The 20,394-nt window shown below is 46.0% G+C and overlaps 1 protein-coding gene across 1 annotated transcript in view; it reads right to left on the bottom strand.

Moving 5' to 3' along the window:
• The window catches only part of FRAS1 (Fraser extracellular matrix complex subunit 1), a gene marked incomplete at its 3' end in the record, with an annotated part of 109,301 nt that overhangs the window by 48,938 nt on the left and 39,969 nt on the right, over positions 1 to 20,394 (bottom strand). Inside the window, exons 8-19 of the mRNA XM_082281605.1 lie at positions 20,262 to 20,363; positions 19,974 to 20,165; positions 16,632 to 16,721; positions 15,677 to 15,824; positions 13,675 to 13,818; positions 13,247 to 13,381; positions 8,187 to 8,330; positions 6,711 to 6,851; positions 6,158 to 6,298; positions 5,223 to 5,396; positions 3,045 to 3,185; positions 1,632 to 1,775 (exon numbers count right to left, since the gene is read on the bottom strand). Coding sequence (XP_082137731.1) covers positions 1,632 to 1,775; positions 3,045 to 3,185; positions 5,223 to 5,396; positions 6,158 to 6,298; positions 6,711 to 6,851; positions 8,187 to 8,330; positions 13,247 to 13,381; positions 13,675 to 13,818; positions 15,677 to 15,824; positions 16,632 to 16,721; positions 19,974 to 20,165; positions 20,262 to 20,363 — 1,696 coding nt within the window. The remainder of the gene's footprint in view (positions 1 to 1,631; positions 1,776 to 3,044; positions 3,186 to 5,222; positions 5,397 to 6,157; positions 6,299 to 6,710; positions 6,852 to 8,186; positions 8,331 to 13,246; positions 13,382 to 13,674; positions 13,819 to 15,676; positions 15,825 to 16,631; positions 16,722 to 19,973; positions 20,166 to 20,261; positions 20,364 to 20,394) is intronic.

Below are 20,394 nucleotides of genomic sequence, written 5' to 3'. Positions count from 1 at the left end.
AGACAAATGGGAAGATAATTGTAAAAATATATTGCTTTGGGAGGTGAAGGAAAAAGCTTTGTTAGATTCTGATGCAAATCGTATCTTATGAGAGTGTCAGGGGTTTTAATGTTCTCTTTTATGGGACAGCTGCTCTTTAACTGATAATTAAGAACTTGCAAGGGCAAATTTAGCATTTCAATCAGTGCTGAATGAGAAGAATGAGTGCAACTTAACAACCTGGATGTGGAGCTCTTTATCTCTAGGAGAACTGGCAACAAACATCCTTTGCTTAAACACCAGACATAATTTTAGCTCAAAGAGCAACACGCTTCAGACTGCAGATCCAGGGCCAAAGCAACTTTTTTGTCAAGGCAAAAAACCTCAGTTGTGTTCCTCTGCAAGGGTTCTCACAGCTTCATCGATGCATCCAAGCACATGGACACTGAAAGCTCCCATTCCACAAGGAATGCCCTTCACACTTCCAGTTCCTGCCCAGCTCTGTGACATCTCCCTGATCACCTGGGATTTGGGGAGCAGGCTAATTGGTCCACGACACCAAAAAAGGGGATAATTAAAGCAGCAGAATTAACTCTCCTCAGAAAGAATCCTGGTTGGCAATAAATGGCGCTAAGGTTTTCCCAACGAAATTTACATCTGGAAGGCCACTTTTCCACAGGGCTTCTTTCATAGGGAGCATAATGCAAATTAATGAGGAAATAAGATGGAAGAAATAAAGTGCATAGAGCTCTGACATGCCAGGACATGAATAAATACCATTGTATCCCCTGAAATTGTACAGGGCAGAGACACCTCTTCACACTGAAATGCTGAATTATTTCAGATTGTAATTATTTGACTGTATGAAACATCTTCATTCCCCAGCCTGAATTCCTAAGGAGCTGTACAGTACTTTTAGGATATTTTCTTGCTCCTCACACGCTTTCTTTCCCTGCTCTTTTTGTCTCTGCAGAGAAAACAATCACTGTTGTTTAAAAGGAAGAAATGGTTCATAGAATTAATCTGTGGAGAGCAAAGAAACAAGTCTTTCATAAAAAGACTACCCAAGACACAGATGTAAGCAAAGTGAAGTCTCTGTGAAAAGGAATCATATTAAACTGAGAACAATAGCTTCTCAATGGATATATTCATTACATCTAATGCATTTTTTTCCCTTTTCTTATGATTCCTTATCTCATTTGGAACTGTTCAGCCTGGATTAAGCCTCACACACCGTAGCTTTTTTTGACACAGAAAAAAAAAAAAAAGAGCTTGATAAAGCTCAGAAAATGTTGGAGCAGTTCCCAGGATATGTTTATACGTGTCTGTGTGACGGATTAGAAGCGATTTTTCTTTTTAAACAGATAAATGCAATCAGTGGTTTCAGATGATGGGCTTAAGTGCAGGCACTGAGCACCCACACAGCATAACCCCCATGCAGAAATCCTATTACCTCCCAAAAATGCACACAGCAACACTTACTGTGCCAGTTTTTCTTTAGGGCCCCATAAACTGCTTCTTTGGATCACAAATTTTAACTTAACTCCTTTTCCTGAAGGTCTGAGCAGGACCTAAGCAGCTTTCCTGGCAGCGTGAAGGAGCAGGTTAATGGCACAGACACAGATCATCCCACAGCAGCTCCCATTACTCACCCACACAATACCCCACCAGGTTGAGGTACTGCTCCTCCTTGCAGCCTGTCCTGCACTTCCCACGATCCAGAGTGGCATGGGGGTGGCAGGTGGAGCACTCCCAATCAGAGGGGCCATGGCATGTCTTGCAGGATGGATGACAGGCTGGGCAAGAAAATCAACACTCCTGGTTATGCTCGTGGTGCACCCTCTCCCCTCCCTCCCCAAAACACCAGCTCCCACCATCATTCACTCCTACAAAACATGGGCATAAAATGGTCTCATGGCACCAGGGACTGCAGGGCTGTGGTTTGGAAGGCTCTTACATCCTCATTCTGAACAAACAAGATGAGGAATGGGCTGTCAGTTTAAAAAATGCGATTTGTTCCCTACATTAATCAAGGTATAGATCTACACACAAAGTAAGAGAGAGAGAGACTGGCTCTGTTACTCCTCCCTCCAGCATATCCTTGTGCATATAAAAATACGAAAGTGGGATGCACAGGGGAGATAAATTAAACTTCTCTTGGGACTGTATGAACACCATTGTGGAGTGAGTTTGATATGCATGAGAGGAAAAATAAGGAATGATTTCTTCACCAAGCCCTCCCAAACTGAAGTTTCTAAAGCAGGAATGCCCTGCCAGCTCATTAACCGTTCTGTCTGCTAAAAGCTCAACAAAGAGATGGCAAAGAAAGTGGCTTAAGTGCGCTCAAAAATATTTCATGGACTGTTTCTCTGTCCTTCCAGCTTTAAAGACAGATGCCAGATTTCCATGCTACAGATCTGAAGGAGATAAAAATACTACAGCTAACAGTCAGTAAAAAATTCTTAAAAACTACTTTCAAAGCTCTTTCTGAATAAAAGGACACAGCTTGCAAGATGCCACTTTCCTGACACTGAAATTTAAGCCTGAAACCACGTAAAGCAGCACTCAGCAGTTACCTCAGCTCTAAGGTGGCAGTGCACGCTTCAAAACTGATGAATCTTTACAATGGCCTGCCAAATAAATCTATTTATAAAGTTGTTCCTTGGCTGAATCAATTGAATAAATAGAGTAATGGACTTTAGAAAAGGTTTTCTCTCTAAATTTGAGGCTTTGCCTAATGAAAGTATTTTAATTTCCGGTGCTGTCCATTAAAGAGTCTTTTCCACAGCACACAAGCCAGGAACACCATTCTGAAACCAAGCACGAAGTATCTTCAGGGAAACAGTCCTGAGGAGAAAAACTGGAGTGTAATTTATGATTCCAAGTGTTCACCTCTCTCCCATTAGGAGGAGATTCCATTCCCTGAAATTGGACTATCCCATTCTCCCCTGAAAATACCTAAACAGCTTCATAAAAATCTGGCAGCATCTCTAATTGCTGTGAGAAACGCCCGCCGGGAGGTGCACGGCACGAGAGGCAGCAGGGCAAGCTGCAGGGGCACTCACAGGAGCAGCGATGCCCGCGGCCGAACAGCCCCTCGGGACACGCGGGGAGGCACCTGCCCGCCAGCAGCACGTGGAAAGCCGGGCAAGCCGTGCAGTCCTGGGAGGAATTCCCCACGCAGCCTGCACAGGAGGAGTGGCACTCTGCAGGGAAGGGAAAAACAAGAACACACAGAAAGCCAGATTAATTCTGGCTTATTTCGCTTGTTACTGCCTCAAAATATGGCCAGAATTGCTTCCTTCCCAAGGGTTTCAGGTAGGTATTTTTCCTTTACAGGATCCTCTGCTGTGAGAGGTAGAAAGGAGTACAAAGTGGAGAGCAGTTCCTGAAGGTAAGGAGCAAGCACAGACAGCTGCATATTTAATATTTCTTTACACCCACACAGTTCTTTACTGAAATGCAACGCCGAGCTGCCCGATGCCGTGTGATGCTGTTGTCCTCCCTGGAAGAGCCCTGGGGTTCTGCAAACTTACCAGCTGCTGAAATCACCTTCTGTTATCACCCTGCAGTTACTCCAGGCAGGGTTTTCTATCACTGAACAGCTATCATCAGCCATTCTGGAGCAAATATCCACAGAGCTGGACTGGCCACCTGAAGCGAACGCTCATCACGAGGATGATCCAGCATGAATGAAGAGCGCAGTTAAAAACTGCACTTCTTTCCTGGTACTGACCCAAAACCAAATCATCTTCAGCTAAGCCATCTGATTAAAAAAATAACAATATATAAACTCACTAGCTAAAAACCTCATATTTACTAGAACAGTGGCTGGAGGCCACAGTTTCCAGTGTGTGAGTTGAACACAGACTTCTGGACTCTGGGGAAACAAGACACATCTCCTCTCTGGACAGAGGAGATGAAATTAAATAGAATAATTTATATAACTACACTTCACTGGCTGCCAGAGAGATCTTTAAGGTGCCTTCCAAGCCATTCTGTGACTCTACAAAACCAGCACTTTGCCCTACATATGAACATGCTTCTGTTCTGCACAGTGCTGTGGGTTTGCGTTTTCCAAAAGGTTCAGCCTACAAACCTTGTGTGAGCATTTTATAGTGAGAGCTCAGAGTCTGGCATCTTGAATGCTCACCTCTTTCTACAATAAATCAAACTCCTACTCTAATGCCACCAGTGACACAGCAGAGCCAAAACCACAAGGGCTTGTGCTGGGATTCTTGCCCCCTGACATAAATCAGAGCTGTCACTGAGCTCTGCTCAGGTGTGTTCGCCCACCTGAGGCAGGAATATAGGGATTCCTTCACACAGTTTCTACACCACGACCTGGACTCAGCCAGGAAAACCCATTACCTGCCAAGGAACAGCCACTGCATGGATTGTTCACTACACGAAGGCCTTCAGGAATCAGTTCAAAGTACTGGGTACCTGTCTAGGGCACTGTTTAAGGCAGAATCACTCCACCAAAAAAAAAAAAAAAGAAAAGCCACTTCTTCCTTTTTAATATCCTCTAAAGCAAAAAAATGAGCTTACACTCATTCCACTGAGCTGAGACAAAGAGATAAAATCAAAATAAATGGACTTTAAATTATGTCCACTTTTAAAAGATAGGTTTTTTCAACAGGAAGAAATAGCCATCAGTAGTGCTGTTACTATTGTTATTACTACTACTTTACTTAAGTCACTATCTCTCTGACTGGTGGGAAAGCACATGTATCCCCAACGTACATCACATTACCCACTTTTCCAAACTCTAGCCTTCATGGAAATGCTTCCTACTTGATATTTCAGGAGAAGTGATGGCAGGGCATGTAGCAGAAGAGCTTCCACAAAAGAAAAGACTGCTGTGGGATGTCTTGACCTGCTCCAAGGGCTAAGAAGGAGAAAGCTCAGTCTTTTTTGAAAAGGATTTAAGGATTGATCCAGCTTCAAAGTAAGTCAGTGCTAAAAATCACGTACCCAGCTTCAATGGAAAGAGAGCTACACTGAGCTGAGCAGGCTTGAACACAGGCACTTAAAAAGAAAGTACCAGAGCCTTTTAGTCACGAGTCTTATGTAGATTACATTTTCCCTCAAAAGTACTAGAACATGCCATTTTGAAAGTTACAGAGTTTAAACGCTGATGGCAGGCACAGGGCTCCCAGCACATACAAACCAAACATGGTACCATGGTACGAACTCCCCCCGAACACCCAAACCCCAGGGCTTTGAACAGCTGTTCTCACCTCTGCAGACTCCTGTGCTATCCACATGGAACTGGGACTGGCAGTGGGGGAGGCAAAGGCCATGGAGAGCTCCTTCCCTGGGCAGGTGAGGCTGCAGGACGTCCTCGGGCGCCCGGCATCGCAGGCACTGCGTGGCCCCTGGGCCGGCGCAGGAGCGGCAGGATGGGTGGCAGCCTGGACACAGGGGGAGAGAGCCATCAGAGCCACAGCTCTGGGACAGCTTTCCCAGGGAGAAGGCCAAGGGACAGCTTTCCCAGAGACAATGACAAGGCCCAACAACCTGTGCTTTCTACAAGAGAACAGGAATTTTAGAAAAATACTTCGACATCGTTCCCCTCACCACCGAGGAACAGCTCTTTTCCTGAGAAAAGCTGATGAACAAATAAAAAATTGCAGCCCCATGCCACAGGCAGCCAATTCTCCTTTAATTTCTGGAATTGCAACAGTGAGCTCCATCTCACTGGGAGGGACAGCAAGAAATGACAGTGTGAAGGGCTCACACGAAGCAGAAATTCACCTTCCGAATTTTCACTTTTCCCACTGCTGCAAAGAAGAGCTCGGTCTTTACAAATCTACCAGATGTACGTGGGATTTCATGCCAGGAACATGCGGAATTTCATACTAGGTATATGTGGAATTTCATACCAGCTGCACATGGAATTTCATCCACCGCTTAACTCATGTTGAGAAAAACTTGGAAGCAATGTACATTTATTTCAGCAGCATACACCAAAAAAAGAAAAATATAGTCCCTGAAATCACTAAATCCTGGGGCTGTGAAAGCTGAAAGCATGTGGGAAAATTCACTTCTTCTCAAAGCAGGAAAATCAGCAGGAAAGGCAGGAATTCAGCATTGACTGGCTTAGCATAGGATAAAGGAAAAACAAAACCTGGTTTTCAGCAGCTGGGCAACTTACTCCAAGTACAGAGCTTACCCTTGCAGATGTTGTGATCCTGGTAAAAACCTTCTCCACAGTTCTCCAGGCACTGGCCCTGGCGCAGTGCCAGAGGGAAGAAACAGGAGGTGCAGTGAGTGGCCAGAGGTCCCTCGCACGTGGAGCATGAAGTGTGACAAGCTGATAAAGAAACAGAGCACACAGAACTGAAACATCCCATTATCACTCCTTCAGAGTGGTGTTGCTGACTGCAGCCTTCTCCAGCTGTAGAAAATTCCCAGCTGGAATGAGACTCAGCTAGATGAACTAATGAGAGCAGAAGTGCATATGCATTAATAAGTACTAACAGTAATAACTCTGGCTCACACAATGTGTTGAGTATGTATCTCAGCATGTTTCGTGAGGAAAAGAGGTCATTTGAAACAATCCATCACAAGTGAACTGAAGAAAACAAGAAAAAAGATCAAGTTCACTGTCCCCACTCACATTTCTGTGGTCTTAGAATTCCCTCCCCACATCTGGGGAAGAGGAGAGAACACGAGGAGGGTGCCTTGAGAGCCCAGGAAAAGGTCATGCAAATTACACCTCTTACCTCTGCATCTTCCACTGCCACTCGGGAAATATCCATCTGGGCACTGAGGAATGCACTTCCCCTCGTGTAACAGCTTCCCTGCAGCACAGGCCACACACCTGGCTGGCTCTGAAGAGCACCTCTCACAGGACTGGCCACAAGCTGTCAAGAGAACGGCTCATTAATGACATGCACTCAATTAGGGAAGAACAACAGAGCCATCAACCTCTGCCCATGTCTGGAAACCACCCTATAAATCTTTACATGGCAGTGTACAGCAAGCAGCAGTTTCCAGATTGTTCAGGAAGGAGAGGGGGAAAGGGTGATCTAATAAAATGGTAATTTCCCACCTCCCCTTTTTCTTTAAAGTGGGAAAATGCAGCTAAAATCAAGCATGATAGTTTTTCTTATCAATTCCTGTGGTCCATATTATCCCAGGCAATCAGCTCTGAAGTGAACTGACCTGTTGTCCAAGAGAACCATGGAACTCTGGCTTCCCTAAGGCAATTTGCTGCTGGATATTTAGAAGAGCCAAGCATTTTACTTAACCAATTTCGGTTTCTTTTCACCAGACAAAACAGATCTCCAGCTGGGTATCAAAATGATAGGTTTGGTAGAAGGTGAAAGGTCTGAATCTCAGAGGTTTCAAGGAAGAGCTATGGGGTTTCAAGAAACCACTGGCAATAAAAATCAAACCTAAGGTAAATTTCCTTTTCAGCTTAAATGATTTTCAGCTATAAGATTTCAAGCCTGCACACTTAAAACATAGGTGAATAAAACTGCCTGGTTTAGACATCAACCAAACTGAAAGGGAACCTGGTCATCCAGAATAAGCACAAAAAGCAACAATTTTGCCAACATGTTCCAGGTTTTAAGCTCTCTCTAGTGAGCTGTGGCTCAGACACACCTGTGTGAGCCACACAGCTGAGTCCAAACAAGCCCTGACTGACCATGGATAGTCCTCCCAAGCAGCTGGTGGCGGCTGCCAACAGCAATCCAGGCTAGACTGGAATGTGTGTGGCAAATTTGAGATTCTTTATTTGAGATCTTCTTTTTTCCCCCTTCAGGATCTGTCTGACTTAGGTCTTTTAATTCCCTCTAGCCACCTCTTCTCCCTTTTTCCCAGCAAACCTTCCCAGCTCTCCGAGCACATCTGCTGTGCAGGTATTAGTTACTGTGATGCTGAATTATAATTAAATTTACAGAAACCTGCTGGCAAAGGCCATTTTTCTTTCCGCAGACAAATGGATTTGTCAAGCCCTCAGAAACAACTCAGGCTTTCAAGCTGTTCAGTGAGGAAAAACCCCTTCAACCTTCCAGCATCTGATTAGCGTAAATGAATTAATAATCTCACAAACAAACAGCAGCTTCCCTCACCCGGTACGAATGCACAAGGTGCAGCTGGCTTGTCAGACATGAATAAAGTCACAGCTGCTGCATGGCTAAATGAAATATTGATTCCTGCTTGTGCAGAGCATTTCTCTCACAGGTATTTACCAGTGCAGATCCCATCCTTTGGGTAAAACCCCTGGCCACAGCTGGCCAGGCAGAGCCCCGCTTGGAGCACATGTGATGGGTCCTTGCAGGACAGGCAGTGGTTCTCAGCAGCTCCCCAGCATGATGAGCAGGACTCGTGACAGGCTGCAGGGGAGGAAAATGCAGGATTAGCCAACAACCCCCTTCCAGACAGCTCTTTCCAGCAAAGAGCCTGCACCACTTCACTTCTTCGCAGGTTTGCTCAGGCTTTCACTGCCACAGAAAATGGCAAATAACAAACACAACCCACTGCTGCTCTTAGGTTAGAACCCTTCATCCAAGCCATCCTGGCAGGACAAGTTCCAGCTGCATTTTGCACGTGGAATGGGATGCGCAGCACAGATCAGAGCACGCAGGGTAGCTGTTATCAGCCCAGGAAGTGTTGGGAACACTGTAAAGTCCCTGGTGCCAGGGGCTGTACAAGCACAAAGGGAAATAGGAAGAGATCCCATCACAGGCTACTTAAAACTCAGATCCTTGGGGTGACTGTGGACAGTAACCCAGCTCCAGGCACAAACACAGAACTGCGCTGCAGGGCTGCAGTTGAGGTTTGGCAAAATGAAAAACAAGCCAGCCTGCTTCTAGAAACAACTCCTCCTGTCCTTCCAGGTGCAGAAGGAACTGACTTAGGAATCCTCACATGCCCAGCCTGAGTAATTCTTCGGGAATGGGACACAGGCTCCTATTAAATCCTGTGCTACCAGTGGTGCAGCAACGGTGCAAATTACAGTTCTTTTAGCTATTAAGATTTTTTTTTTCTCAATTACACCCAAATATGTTCCAAAGATGTTCTTCAATTTATTATTTCACAATAAGGCAGGTACATGCTTGTGCTCCCAGTCTATGGCAGGTGGGAGAAAGGGAACTTCTTGATTGCCCAGCAAACACGTCTGAAGCTGCGGCCACCCAAGAAGAACTCATCTGTGAGTAGCGTTAGTGCAATGCAGAAACCAGCAGGCACAGCAGCAGCTCATCCACAGAACTAAGAGCGCATTATACATGAGTCATATGGCACACAGGGACATAACATCCCCTCCCAGGGGATTTCACTGCTGCCCAAGGCAGGGAAGTGCTATCAGCTCCATCTCACATGAGGGAACTGAAACACCTGGCATTGGAACAGGGAGTGTGCAGGGGGCAAGACACAGGACATGTGAGCTCATGCCCAGCACGTGCTCCTTTGGCATTCTGGATGCTTCTTCTCCACACTTCCACTTTGGTTTATTTTCCCTTTTCTTGCCTCAATTAGCTGTTTGCTCTCCCTCATCTCACCCTCCTGCATCTTCTTTCCCTCCACCTTATTCCTGATCTTTCCAGCGTGCTGTGGATCTTCTGGCTCCTGAACACTCCAATGTGAGGGGTGTCTCAAAAGGACCCTGGGTATCCTGTACTGGACAGGGTCTTCCCTTCACAATCCCAACACAATGAACACCAGCCGTCCCATCCCAAGGCAGAGCTTGTGCACATTTTCCTGCTCCAGTCGATAATTTCCCTTGCTGATAAAAACCCCTGCATCTCCTTCCAGCCTGGATGATTCTCAGGGCATGTCTAGACTCGAAAGTTAACTGCAGAGTATGAGTTCATGCTGTAAATTTCTAAGCAGTGAGATGTCCTCACTTCACCTTCCAGACCTGAGTGTTATGCTCCTCTCTGAGCTCACTCTAACTTTCAACATGTTTTTGAAAGAGTGGGTGCCAGGACTCGGATCCTTTAATTACAGACTTCCCACTGCACAACTGGGACCCCTGCCTGTTAACCTGCCTCGGTATGTCAGCATATCTGAACATTTCCAGTCATTTGCAAAGTTGTCAATTCCTCCCTAGAGGTACTGCTCCTTTCCAAGAGACACTTTTCCCTGCTGCCAGCATGACTCTGCATTTAAACAGCTACCAGTTGGCTCTTGCTGGCCCTTGGCAAAGCCCTGTGAGGATAGTGAGGCCTCGGCACGGGTTGTCCAGAGAAGCTGTGGCTGCCCCATCCCTGGAAGTGTTTAAGGCCAGGTTGGATGGGGCTCTGAGCAACCTGGACTAGTGGAAAGTGTCCCTGTCCAGAGCAGAGGGGTTGGAACATGATAATCTTTACAGTCTCTTCCAACCCAAACCATTTTGTGATTCCCTGATTACAACCCTGCCTTCAGAAGCCCTGGCTCCTTCAGTGCTGGATCCCTGCCAGGCTCAACAGCTGCTCCTCGCCCAAACACCCAGGCACCAACTCCGTGGAAAGAGCAGGGGGAAAATGGAAGCATTCAATGAGCCACTGCCAGCTCAAACATCTTTGCCTGCAGCAACCAAGTGGCTGTGTGAAAATAAATCAACAGAAGTGACTGCACGGCCAGGAAGCTGTTTCCACCCCCACTGGCTACTTCCAGTTCAGATTTGTAGGGGCTGTTTTGCAGCTCACCAAACTGTCTCTCTGCAAATGCATAAAACACTCCCAGGCCTGACCACAGCAGGAGGGCAGTGCCAGGGGTGTCCCAGTAAGAACACAGAAGGCACTGCTGGGCTTTGGCGTCCCACCGATCTGTGCCACCTCTCCCCTCCACTCCTGCCTGGGAGCTGGGCAAGTTCAGCTTAGCCACGCTCAGGCCCGGCCCCTGGGGGATCCTCCACAGCCAGGGACAGCAGGGAAATGCAACACATGGGGAGCAGAAATCCAAGTGCTTTGCTCCAGAGTGAGCCAGGTCTGGTGGTGTCAAGTTACACACTTCAACATTCACATTTTGGGAGATGAAAGCAGAAACACTCCAGTTCTGCCTGGGCTTTTGAATAATCTTGAAAACATAAATAATTAAGTTAGAAAAATGCAGTGAGAGCATTGAACACTGCAAGTCCTTCGAGCCCTTCTGTTCTACCATGCAAAGATAGTTTACTTTTTCTTCCCTTTGCTTTGCCTTAGGTGGGGGAGTTCTGTTTCTGCCAAGGGAGAACCCACCACTCTGCCTGACATGAACTGATCCACGATCTTTAAATCCACTGCTACATAACTGAACTTATTACCTTTTATTCTCAATTTTACTTTCTCTTAATGGTTTTAACTCTTCACAGAAGCAAGTGGAGGGATGAGGGCAGGAAACAACCCTGATGTAGGATTAAAATAGGGCAGAGATCAAACAACTGTAATCAAAAATTCAAAAGAGATTCAATTAGACCAGCTGTTATAAAACATGAACAAAAGGAAAGGCTAATTCACTGTGTTTTTCTACAATGTGGACAACAGTGCTTCACCAAGAGGATAGAGCAAGAAACCTGGTGTTAAGTCTCTTTCAAGTCCAGAGCGAGTTCCTCAAGAGGGAGTTTACTGGAACTATAGCAATTAACACAGTCTAGTTCCTCCTTTCTGTGATTTAGGAACATGCTCATTGTAGATGTTAAAACCTTTATGAGGAAAATCTTTCTGAGGACTCTGAGGCCTGTCTCGACAATCTGATCAGAGATTCACAGAAATAAAGAGGATACAAGGAAAGAGTGAATGGCAATGAATTACAGACCACATCTGAAAGGTAAGACTTTCTCCACTGGTTTGACTTCATGCAGGAAATGCAGCCAGGCAGAACTAAAGCAAATTGGTTTAATTCCCTTGAGGAAAGAGGAACAAATTTTCCCAGCAACATTCAGCTACAAGCATGCGTGACTGCAAATTTGGATGGAGTGTACAATCAGTAATCCACAAACCAGCAATAAAATGAAACACTAGCCTTTCCCTGGCCCTCCAGCAGTACATGGGCACTGCCAATTAAAACACCCGGAGCAGGTGGAAAGGAAGAGGTAAAATAAAACCAAGTGAAGTCGAAGATTGTTTGATACTTAAGTCTATAAATTCTTTTGGACTGGGTCTCTCTTGTCTATTTATACATCCACAATGGTGCCCTGGGCTGTAGTGGCTTTTTTCAGACTTTCAAACCCTGAAACAAGTGGTCAGCTCTTCAAGGGAAACCACTTCAGGAAAGGAAGCTGGACTTACCATCTAAAGTGCTTCGCCCTGAAATGTGCCAAAAGCCCGAAGCCTGTACTTAATTCTAAGCAGGAGGGTTAGTTCCAAAGAAATTAAAGCGATGGCTCAGAAGTTAAGCATTTGCTCCACCCCTCTGCTGAATCAGAGCTGCAGAAATAATTAGAAGCCTTCTACAAAGGCCGACATCAAGATGAGAAAAGTGTTAATTTTAGAGAAAACAATTAAACTGCCATGATGAAAAAGCAGCTGCTTTACAGTTTGGGAAGAGTTTAAAGTATTTCAAAGGAGCAGGAGAAGCCCGTAAAAGCACTGTCATAGTTCCATCAAAGAGAAAGCTAACTTCCCAATCTTACTCCCAGTTTTCCAACTGCTAAGATAAAGAATTTAGACACATCTCAGCATTTTATAGAATTACTAATTTACTTTGTAAAAATGCTTCCTGAGAGCAGTGAGCCCAGTGCACTTCCAGGAAGAGTGCATAGTATGGATCAAATGAATAGCAAAACAAAGCAGGAAACTTCTTCAGAAAGTGTCTTCTGAGTCCTATCAATCCCCCACCCCTCCAAGCAATTTTCTGTACACCTCAAAGTACCATATCCTGAAAGGGCTGGCATGAGCAGGCACAGGCAGTCTGCCCTGAAGCCAAAGAAACACACACATCCTCCTGCATCAAAAGGCAAGGCTCAGGGTGTCCCATCATGAGCAAAATTAGGGCACACATCCTGCTCCATACCCTTCACACCACAAAACACACAGTCACATTTCCAAGTGAAACTGCAATTGAAAGAGGAAGTGAAAAACGTCGGTGGTGAAAAACATCAGTGTTCAAGATGAGCAAAATGAGCGTAACTGCTCCACTGAGGAGCTGTCATTAATATTTCCCCAAGCGGTAATCAATTTTACCCTGTATGACTTGGTTCCTCTGCTCGCTCCTTCCTTTACTCTAGAGTGAACATTAACACCTATGTCAACAGCAGATGCTGCAGGAGAGGGGGGTTTTAGCTCTGGTATGGCTTTTGCCTGCTCTTTTGCCACCACAGAGGACTGCAGCCTCTTTTGCTTCGAGGTACCTGTGCAGAGGAGCTGATCCTGGACATAGCCCTTCCCACAGGAAGTCACACACTGCCCGTCCTTCAGCAGCAGGGGTGTCTGGCATGAGGAGCACTCAAATCCATTGGTGCAGGCTGAGCAGGTTTCATTGCAGGCTTCCAGGAGAAAGAAGAGAGAAGAAAAATCAACCCCAAATACCTGATGCAGAAAGACCCCTCCCTGCTCCGACAAAATGAGACGGTTCTGCCTCATTTTAGCTGGAGAGTTCAGGAATTTGCACCTGCTTCCGTCTGAAACCTCACCAAGTCTCATGGTTACAGCACAGCTCGTGCCTGAATGCTTTTCCAACCAAAGCGGGGCAATCTCTTCAGAAGGAACCCACGGGATCCCGTGGCCAGGAGCACAGCATGCAGCACAGAAGGGGGGTCTAACCCCTTGCAGAAGTTACCTAAGCAGGCCCCCCCGTGCTGGTAGAAGCCCCGTTCACACGTCTCCACGCAGCGCCCGTCCTGCAGCCGCTTCCTGGGGTCCCGGCAGGAGTCACAGTGATCAGAGGCCTGGGAGCAGCTCTCACAGTCTGGGTGGCACGCACCTGGCAGGGGGAGAACACACAGAGGGGGAAAAGAGCAGCAGTGTTGGCAGCCAGGAAGGAACAGAACAACACAACTTGGAAATCAAAGTGAAATTCATTGCTTATTTCTCTGGGTGGTACAAGGTGTGCTAGATTTGGAGAGGGATTTTATGTACCAGATTATATCGAAGCGGCTAAATATTTTATGGCTCTGTTTAGTATGTGAGAAGTCATTATATAGACTCAGATTTTCTAGGCAATTGATTAAAAGGGTATTCATTGTCCACGTGGTTTCTCAGCAGTAAAAATTGGAAGTCACCAGAAATTAACGGTCCGAAACAACCTGAATTTGAGAGTCCTTAAGCCAAACCCTGCCGTGAGTCAAGACTCTGTGTCCATGCCAGGTCAGAGTACAGGTGACAGACTGCTCCCCCTCCAGAAAAACCTTGATGCCACAGCACCACAGAAGTAATTCCTGGACACAGGTACTTGGAGAGATGCAGTTTTTCTCTAGGTGCAAAAAAGGCCTCTCTGCTCCAAGCCAAGTGTTCTCAGGGAGGCTCCAAGCCAAAAGTTCTCAGTGAGAGGGAGTAATTGCTGGTTTTAACATAAATACAGCAGTGCCCAGGGGCTTTTTGCTTTCCCCTGGCTGAGAAGGAGTGGGTTCTCTCTGCCAGCTCCCCCCAGCACATCTCTGAGAAGCAGCAATCAATTTTTGCTGGCTTTATGGAAGCAGATGCAGCAGGGGCTGCTGTTCTGGGCTCACAGACTGAACTGCTGCAAGCTGCATTTTGCATTTGTTTCTCATCCCCACCACTGAAAGACAGAAAAACACAGAGGGAAAACAGCAGGTTTGGGTAAGGGAAATTGCCAGTTACCTTTTAGGACACAAAAAGTGCAAGTTTGGCTCTGTAGGTCCAATACCATGACTCCAAAGCTTGGGTTTTCCAAAGTGCTACCTTGATGGAAGCTAAATGGCCAGATTTTCAAGGATAACCAGCAGACAGAGGCACTTCTTGATAAGCAGAAGGGAGAGGGGCTGAGAAGACTTTTATCTGTCCCCTCCTCAGCAGCCTGTGCAGATGCTGTTCCCTCTCAAAAATCCAGGGCAATTCCATCAGAGCTGTCTAAGCCCTGTTTTCCTCACTTTTCTATCTGTAGTGCTTTGCATTTCCATTAGCATGCAACAAATAACAAGCTTTAAAACAAGAAGATGGCAAATGTGCCCAGGCACTCCAGCACAATTAAACTGTGAAGCTATTTACTTCTTAATGAGATAAAACATTAACTGGAGCACCCCAATAAAACCAAAGTTATATGAATGCAACAAGAAGAGCTACAAAAAAACCTAGCAACCCACAGCTAAAGCCTCCCAACTATGAAAGGTAAATCCAGGGGAATGACAATATCCTGGAGAAAAAGGAATTTGTAGGCAAAATTACCATATTGCCAAGGCTATCCTAGTCTTTCCAAACAATTATTAACTGGCAGCCATTCAGCCTCAGGTGAGCTTGTGGAACAGCAGTGTAAGCACATTCTTTCCTCTTCCCACTCCCAAGAAATAATCAGGAGCCCATAAACTCCAAAACTCACGCTAGGATTCAGAAAGGAGAGGTGGAAGAAAAAAGAAAAACACATAACACTTCCAAAACACCAATCCTAAGGAGAACTTCTTTTGCCAAAAGAAAGCTGTCATTTAAACCAGGGGAAGTCACTGGGAGCCTCAAACCTACCTAAGAACTGAATTGCACGGAAACGAGTTAATTAGCAACTGCAAAGTGGAGACAAGATAAGACTCCATGCGGGGATCAGACAGGGGCTGGGGGAGCGAAGGGCGCAGGGGTTCCCGAACAAGGCAAGGACGGCCCTGGCTCTGTACCTGGCCGGCAGCGCGGACAGCAGTCTCCCTTCCCCTCCGGAGGCAGGCTGCCCCGCGGGCAGGGCGGGCAGGAGCGCTGGAAGCAGGTCACCGCCGCGTCCCGGCACTCGCATTCCCGGCACGGCCCTTCTGCCCAGGTCTCCCCGTTCTGCAGGAGAAACACGGCTTCAGAGCCAAGGAGAGCCTTGGCACTGAGTGGATTTGCCGGGCATGGAGATCTCCGGGTGAAACGGCGCGGGGATGAAGGGGTCGACACAAAAGAGACAGCAGGCATTTCAAATGATCACAAAGCTTTTCTGCCAGCTCCTCTCTCAGAAAGGACAAAGCACCAGCTGGAAAAACCCTGACACCTTAGTGTTTTACCTCACCTAGGGCAGAGAAAGGGGTCTGAGCAAAGAAAGGCTCAGCATCTAAAAAAACCCCAAGCAATTGATTAAACTTCTCATTTCCCACATCTGTTGGCAAAGAGCAGCTTATCAGCTCCAGTCCTCATCTGTGAGAGCAATGAGAAGTCCACTACTGGTATATTTAAACCAAGATAATCAATGTTTCCTCTATCTTTAACTTCAGAGGGAAGTTCCTTGAAAATATTAATAATGGGCTCCTGTTGCAGTAAAGATTATAATCAGTGGGATACACTGGCAGAAAGCTCCACACTGCCCCAGCTTCTATTTTACAGGATTAAAACCAACTGTCTTTAAGAAATGTGCAGGAAACCTATGAGTAGGGATATGAAACATTAAAGGGGAATGATTGATTGAACTGCACAAAGGAGACCAAGGAAATTCTGCAGCAGATGCACACAAGAAGCAATCTGCAGGCAATATTAATGGGTTACTTTTCTGCTACACTTGCAAATAATATCCTCCTCAGAACCGGAGAGGGAGAGCCAAGCCCTCCAAACCTTTGTGAGCAGAACTCACTCTTCCCTGCTCCAAAGTACAAGGATACTCACAGCTTTGGTATGTTCTTTGTAAACACAGTAACTATGACTGGAGATACATTCAGGACAGCACTTCCCCTCTAAATGAATTAATTCTTCACCCTGTGAAGAAGAGAAAGGTTGCAGCAATGCAAACGGAATCAACATGGCCAAAACCACTGTGGAATGCCGAGGCAGAACAGCTCTTGCCCTGGAATGCAATCTCCAATATCTAATTTCACCTTATCTTCTCTCTATCCCACTTCATCTCTGTAGGTATAGTTTGAAAAATGTGCTTAGTGAATATTGCAGTTGCAGAACAAACCTCAGAAAAGGCCTCGGAATTCAGCGATAAGGCCATTATTTCATCCCTAAATCCCGCAGAGAAATACTCCCCCTTTTTACTGTGGATCACTAGGATTGCACCGGACCAACCTCAAGATTTCAATGCACAGAAGCTTACCTTCATTTTGAATGTTCTACTTTTATTTTCCCAGGAGAATTTCAAAGCACATGCTCTATTTATCCCAGATGGAAAAAGCCTGTCCTTTGTCACAACCATACAACTCCGCAGATTTCACTTAAATCACTTCGGTTTGAAGATAAGAATTTAGCAGCAGGAGAAAGGAATAAAGTGCCCCAATTCACCACAACTCTTTGTGCCCGAGTAGAAGCTGAACATTTAGAAAAGAGAGACACTTTGTCCTAGGGAACCAGGACACAGCTCACAAGAAACAGCTTCAGTTTCCAAGATTACCAAATAGTTTTTTCTGATTTATGCCAACTGCATGTCTGTTCCAGGATAATTTTCCCTGTGCCACACTGGCACAATCTATTTTCAAATGGGAATTATTAAAGACACAGCCAAGGTAACAGCAGCACTGGTCACTGTGGGGTTCCCCAAGGGAGAACGCCTAAGCCAGGCCATGCTCTGGCATCCCAGGTGCATTCCTGAGCAGGGGAACAGAGGAGGAGCCATCTGGTTCTCAGTCACCGAGGACCACACACGGCCTAAATCTCTCTCTGCTGCTTCTATACATTTCTGCTCTTCAATTACTCCAAAATGCCTTTGGCAGGGTTTGGATCTCATGTCACTACTGTGTACTGTAAACTCTCGCATCCCCACCCACGTGCATAAACACAGGCTATAGGAAAACTGGGAGCACCTATCCATGCAACATGGCTTGCCTAGCCCAAAAAAATGCAGCTACGCTGCTCTGCCAAGGCTCAGAAAAGGGAGAGGCTGTGGGAGATAACTTGTGGCTTTGCTGCAGAGAGATTGATCATATTCCAGGTTGAGAACATGTACTCCCAGCTCACAGCCTGCTCAAAATGGCTTTTTGAGGATTAGGTCAGAATCAACATGGACACTTTGCTGGACAAGTTTGTTTGAAAGGGTTTGGAGCTAAACCTCTTGCAGTTCCTATCTGTGGCCTCATTATTACACTTCGAGTAGGATGATGTGACCAGAAAACTAATAGTGCCTTATGAAGAGAGAAATCCAAGTGCTCCTGGCTTCACGTCGGCTCTGATTTATTGAGGCAGGTGCCTAAATAAACAGACCTGCAACTTCAGAAGGAAAATACAAAGGACAAAGAAAACACAGCATTTGTTTTTTGAATGAACATTTTCTTATAATCAATTAAGGCACATCTTGCACTATTGAGGCAAACTACGACCAACCCTGGCTTGGGGAGTTTTGAACTCTACACGTTAACATCTCCAGCTATTGTTCTGGAAAACACCCCTGGCTTTTCTGAATAATGGAATTTTTTTGTCAGTACCCAAGATGTGAGCGTGAATATTAACTAATCCTCCCCACTGAGCCATGACAGCACGCCATCATCATTAGTGTAAATGATCCAATTTACAGCCAGGAGCACGCAGGCAGCTCGCTCAAACAGCTGCAAGTGCACAAGATTTTATGGCAACCACGGCTTTTCATCCAGCAAAATCTCTCTGTGCAGTTTCTGGTCAGGTGATCAGCAGCAGCACCATGGCAGGGGTGACTTTGGGTCCCCCACTCAGTGCATTTTGGCTGTTTCAAAGGCACAGTCACAGGTGAACAAACACTTTTATACCTTGATACGCCCTTTTTGGCACCATTTGGGAGTCCATGTATGGATTTTCACTCCTTTGAACACTCATTAAAACAACCTAATCCAGTGAAACCATTATGTCCAGGCTTTGGCTGGACTTCAGACACACCACAAGGGTGCTGCTGCTCAAGATTTAGCACACACAGAGTCACCAGAAAAGCATCACCACTGAGACAGAAAACCCAGAAGGCTACAATTCCTTCCCTTTTCCTCACTGACACTGTGGAATAGTAGGTATAAAACAGGTAAGAGCCCACCAATTAAAACAGATCATAGAATCACAGAAACATTTGAGTTGGAAAGGAGAAGTGGCCTTGGACACTTCCAGGGATGGGGCAGCCACAGCTTCTCTGGGCAACCTGTGCCAGGGCCTCAGCACCCTCACAGGGAACAGTTCCTTCCTAATACCTAATCTAAGCCTACTTTCTGTCAGTGTGAAGCCATTCTCTCTTATCATGTCACTCCAGGCCCTTGTAAATAGTCTCTCCATCTTTCTTGGAGCCCCTTCAGGTACTGGAAGGCCACAATTAGGTCTCCTGAAAGTCTTCTCTTCTCCAGGCTGAGCAATCCCAATCCTCTCGGCCTTTGCAGTGACAAATAACACAGAAGTCTTATCCCACTGCAAAAAAAACCCAATTCAAAGCATATTTGTACATGTGTGGATGAAGCATTCAACCCTATCTAATGCATTTTGCACATCCACTGCAGAGCAAATATAACATAACCTGGCTGGGAGGATATTTGTTTTGGAGTAAACAGCACTGGGAATAAAACATCTTGCCAGCTTCACTTCCATGCTAAGAGTGGCATGGAAAAAATGTAGAGAAGTAGAACACCAACTTCCATATCCAGGCTACCTTACTGAAGGCCACTGTAGCACACGGAATGAGCATAAAATGAACATTTCTTAAGCTTTTAACTATCTCTGACCTGTACATTTTCCCCATGTTCAGCTCCTGGTAAATCCAATGATCACCACTGAACCCTCTGTGTGTCTGACCCTCCACTACAGCAGGCAGACACAGCATGGGAGGGAATCCAAGTTAAATTAGTCACTGATTCACACTGGTTTGCTTCACAATGGAAGCCCACTGTGCAAACTTGCACGGGCAATCCCAGGTTTGCTCTCCTTCCCTGTGAAATGTTTTTGAGGGGATCACACAAAACAAGGGCCGGTTTTTGGAGCATCTCAAGTCAAGAAAAAAGAAAAAGGGAGGGGAAAAAAAAAATCCCAAGACTTGACACATCCATCTTGGTAGAAGAAAGCCTTTCTCACCTTAGCACACTCTACTTTGGCACACTCAGCTCCCTGGCAGGTGACTTGCCCCTCCTGGCACACGCAGAAGTCACAGCGGGTGCTGTTCCACATCTCTCCGTGGTGCCTGATGGTGCCACCGTCCAAGCAGCTCCCTTTGGAAGACACACACTCCTCACAGCACTTCCCGGGGTGCTGCACCTTGTTTTCCCCCTGAAAACATCACCCAGCAGTGAGCAGGGCTGTCTGAAGCCCTTGGCACAGCAGAAGGTGTAGCTGGGGTATCAGAGGTGGGTAATTTTTCAGTACCTTCTCACAGGTGACAGAGCCACAGGTCTCCCTCAGACATCTGACTTCCCCTCTCTGACATGCACACACAGTGCAGGCATTTTTTTTCCACTGTTCCCCATGCTGTTGAAAAGGAACATGGATACAGTTGTTT

The sequence above is a fragment of the Coloeus monedula genome, assembly GCF_965178545.1.
Source record: "Coloeus monedula genome assembly, chromosome: 5".
Classification (NCBI taxonomy): Eukaryota; Metazoa; Chordata; class Aves; order Passeriformes; family Corvidae; genus Coloeus; species Coloeus monedula.
This window is presented reverse-complemented; position numbering and strand designations above follow the sequence as displayed.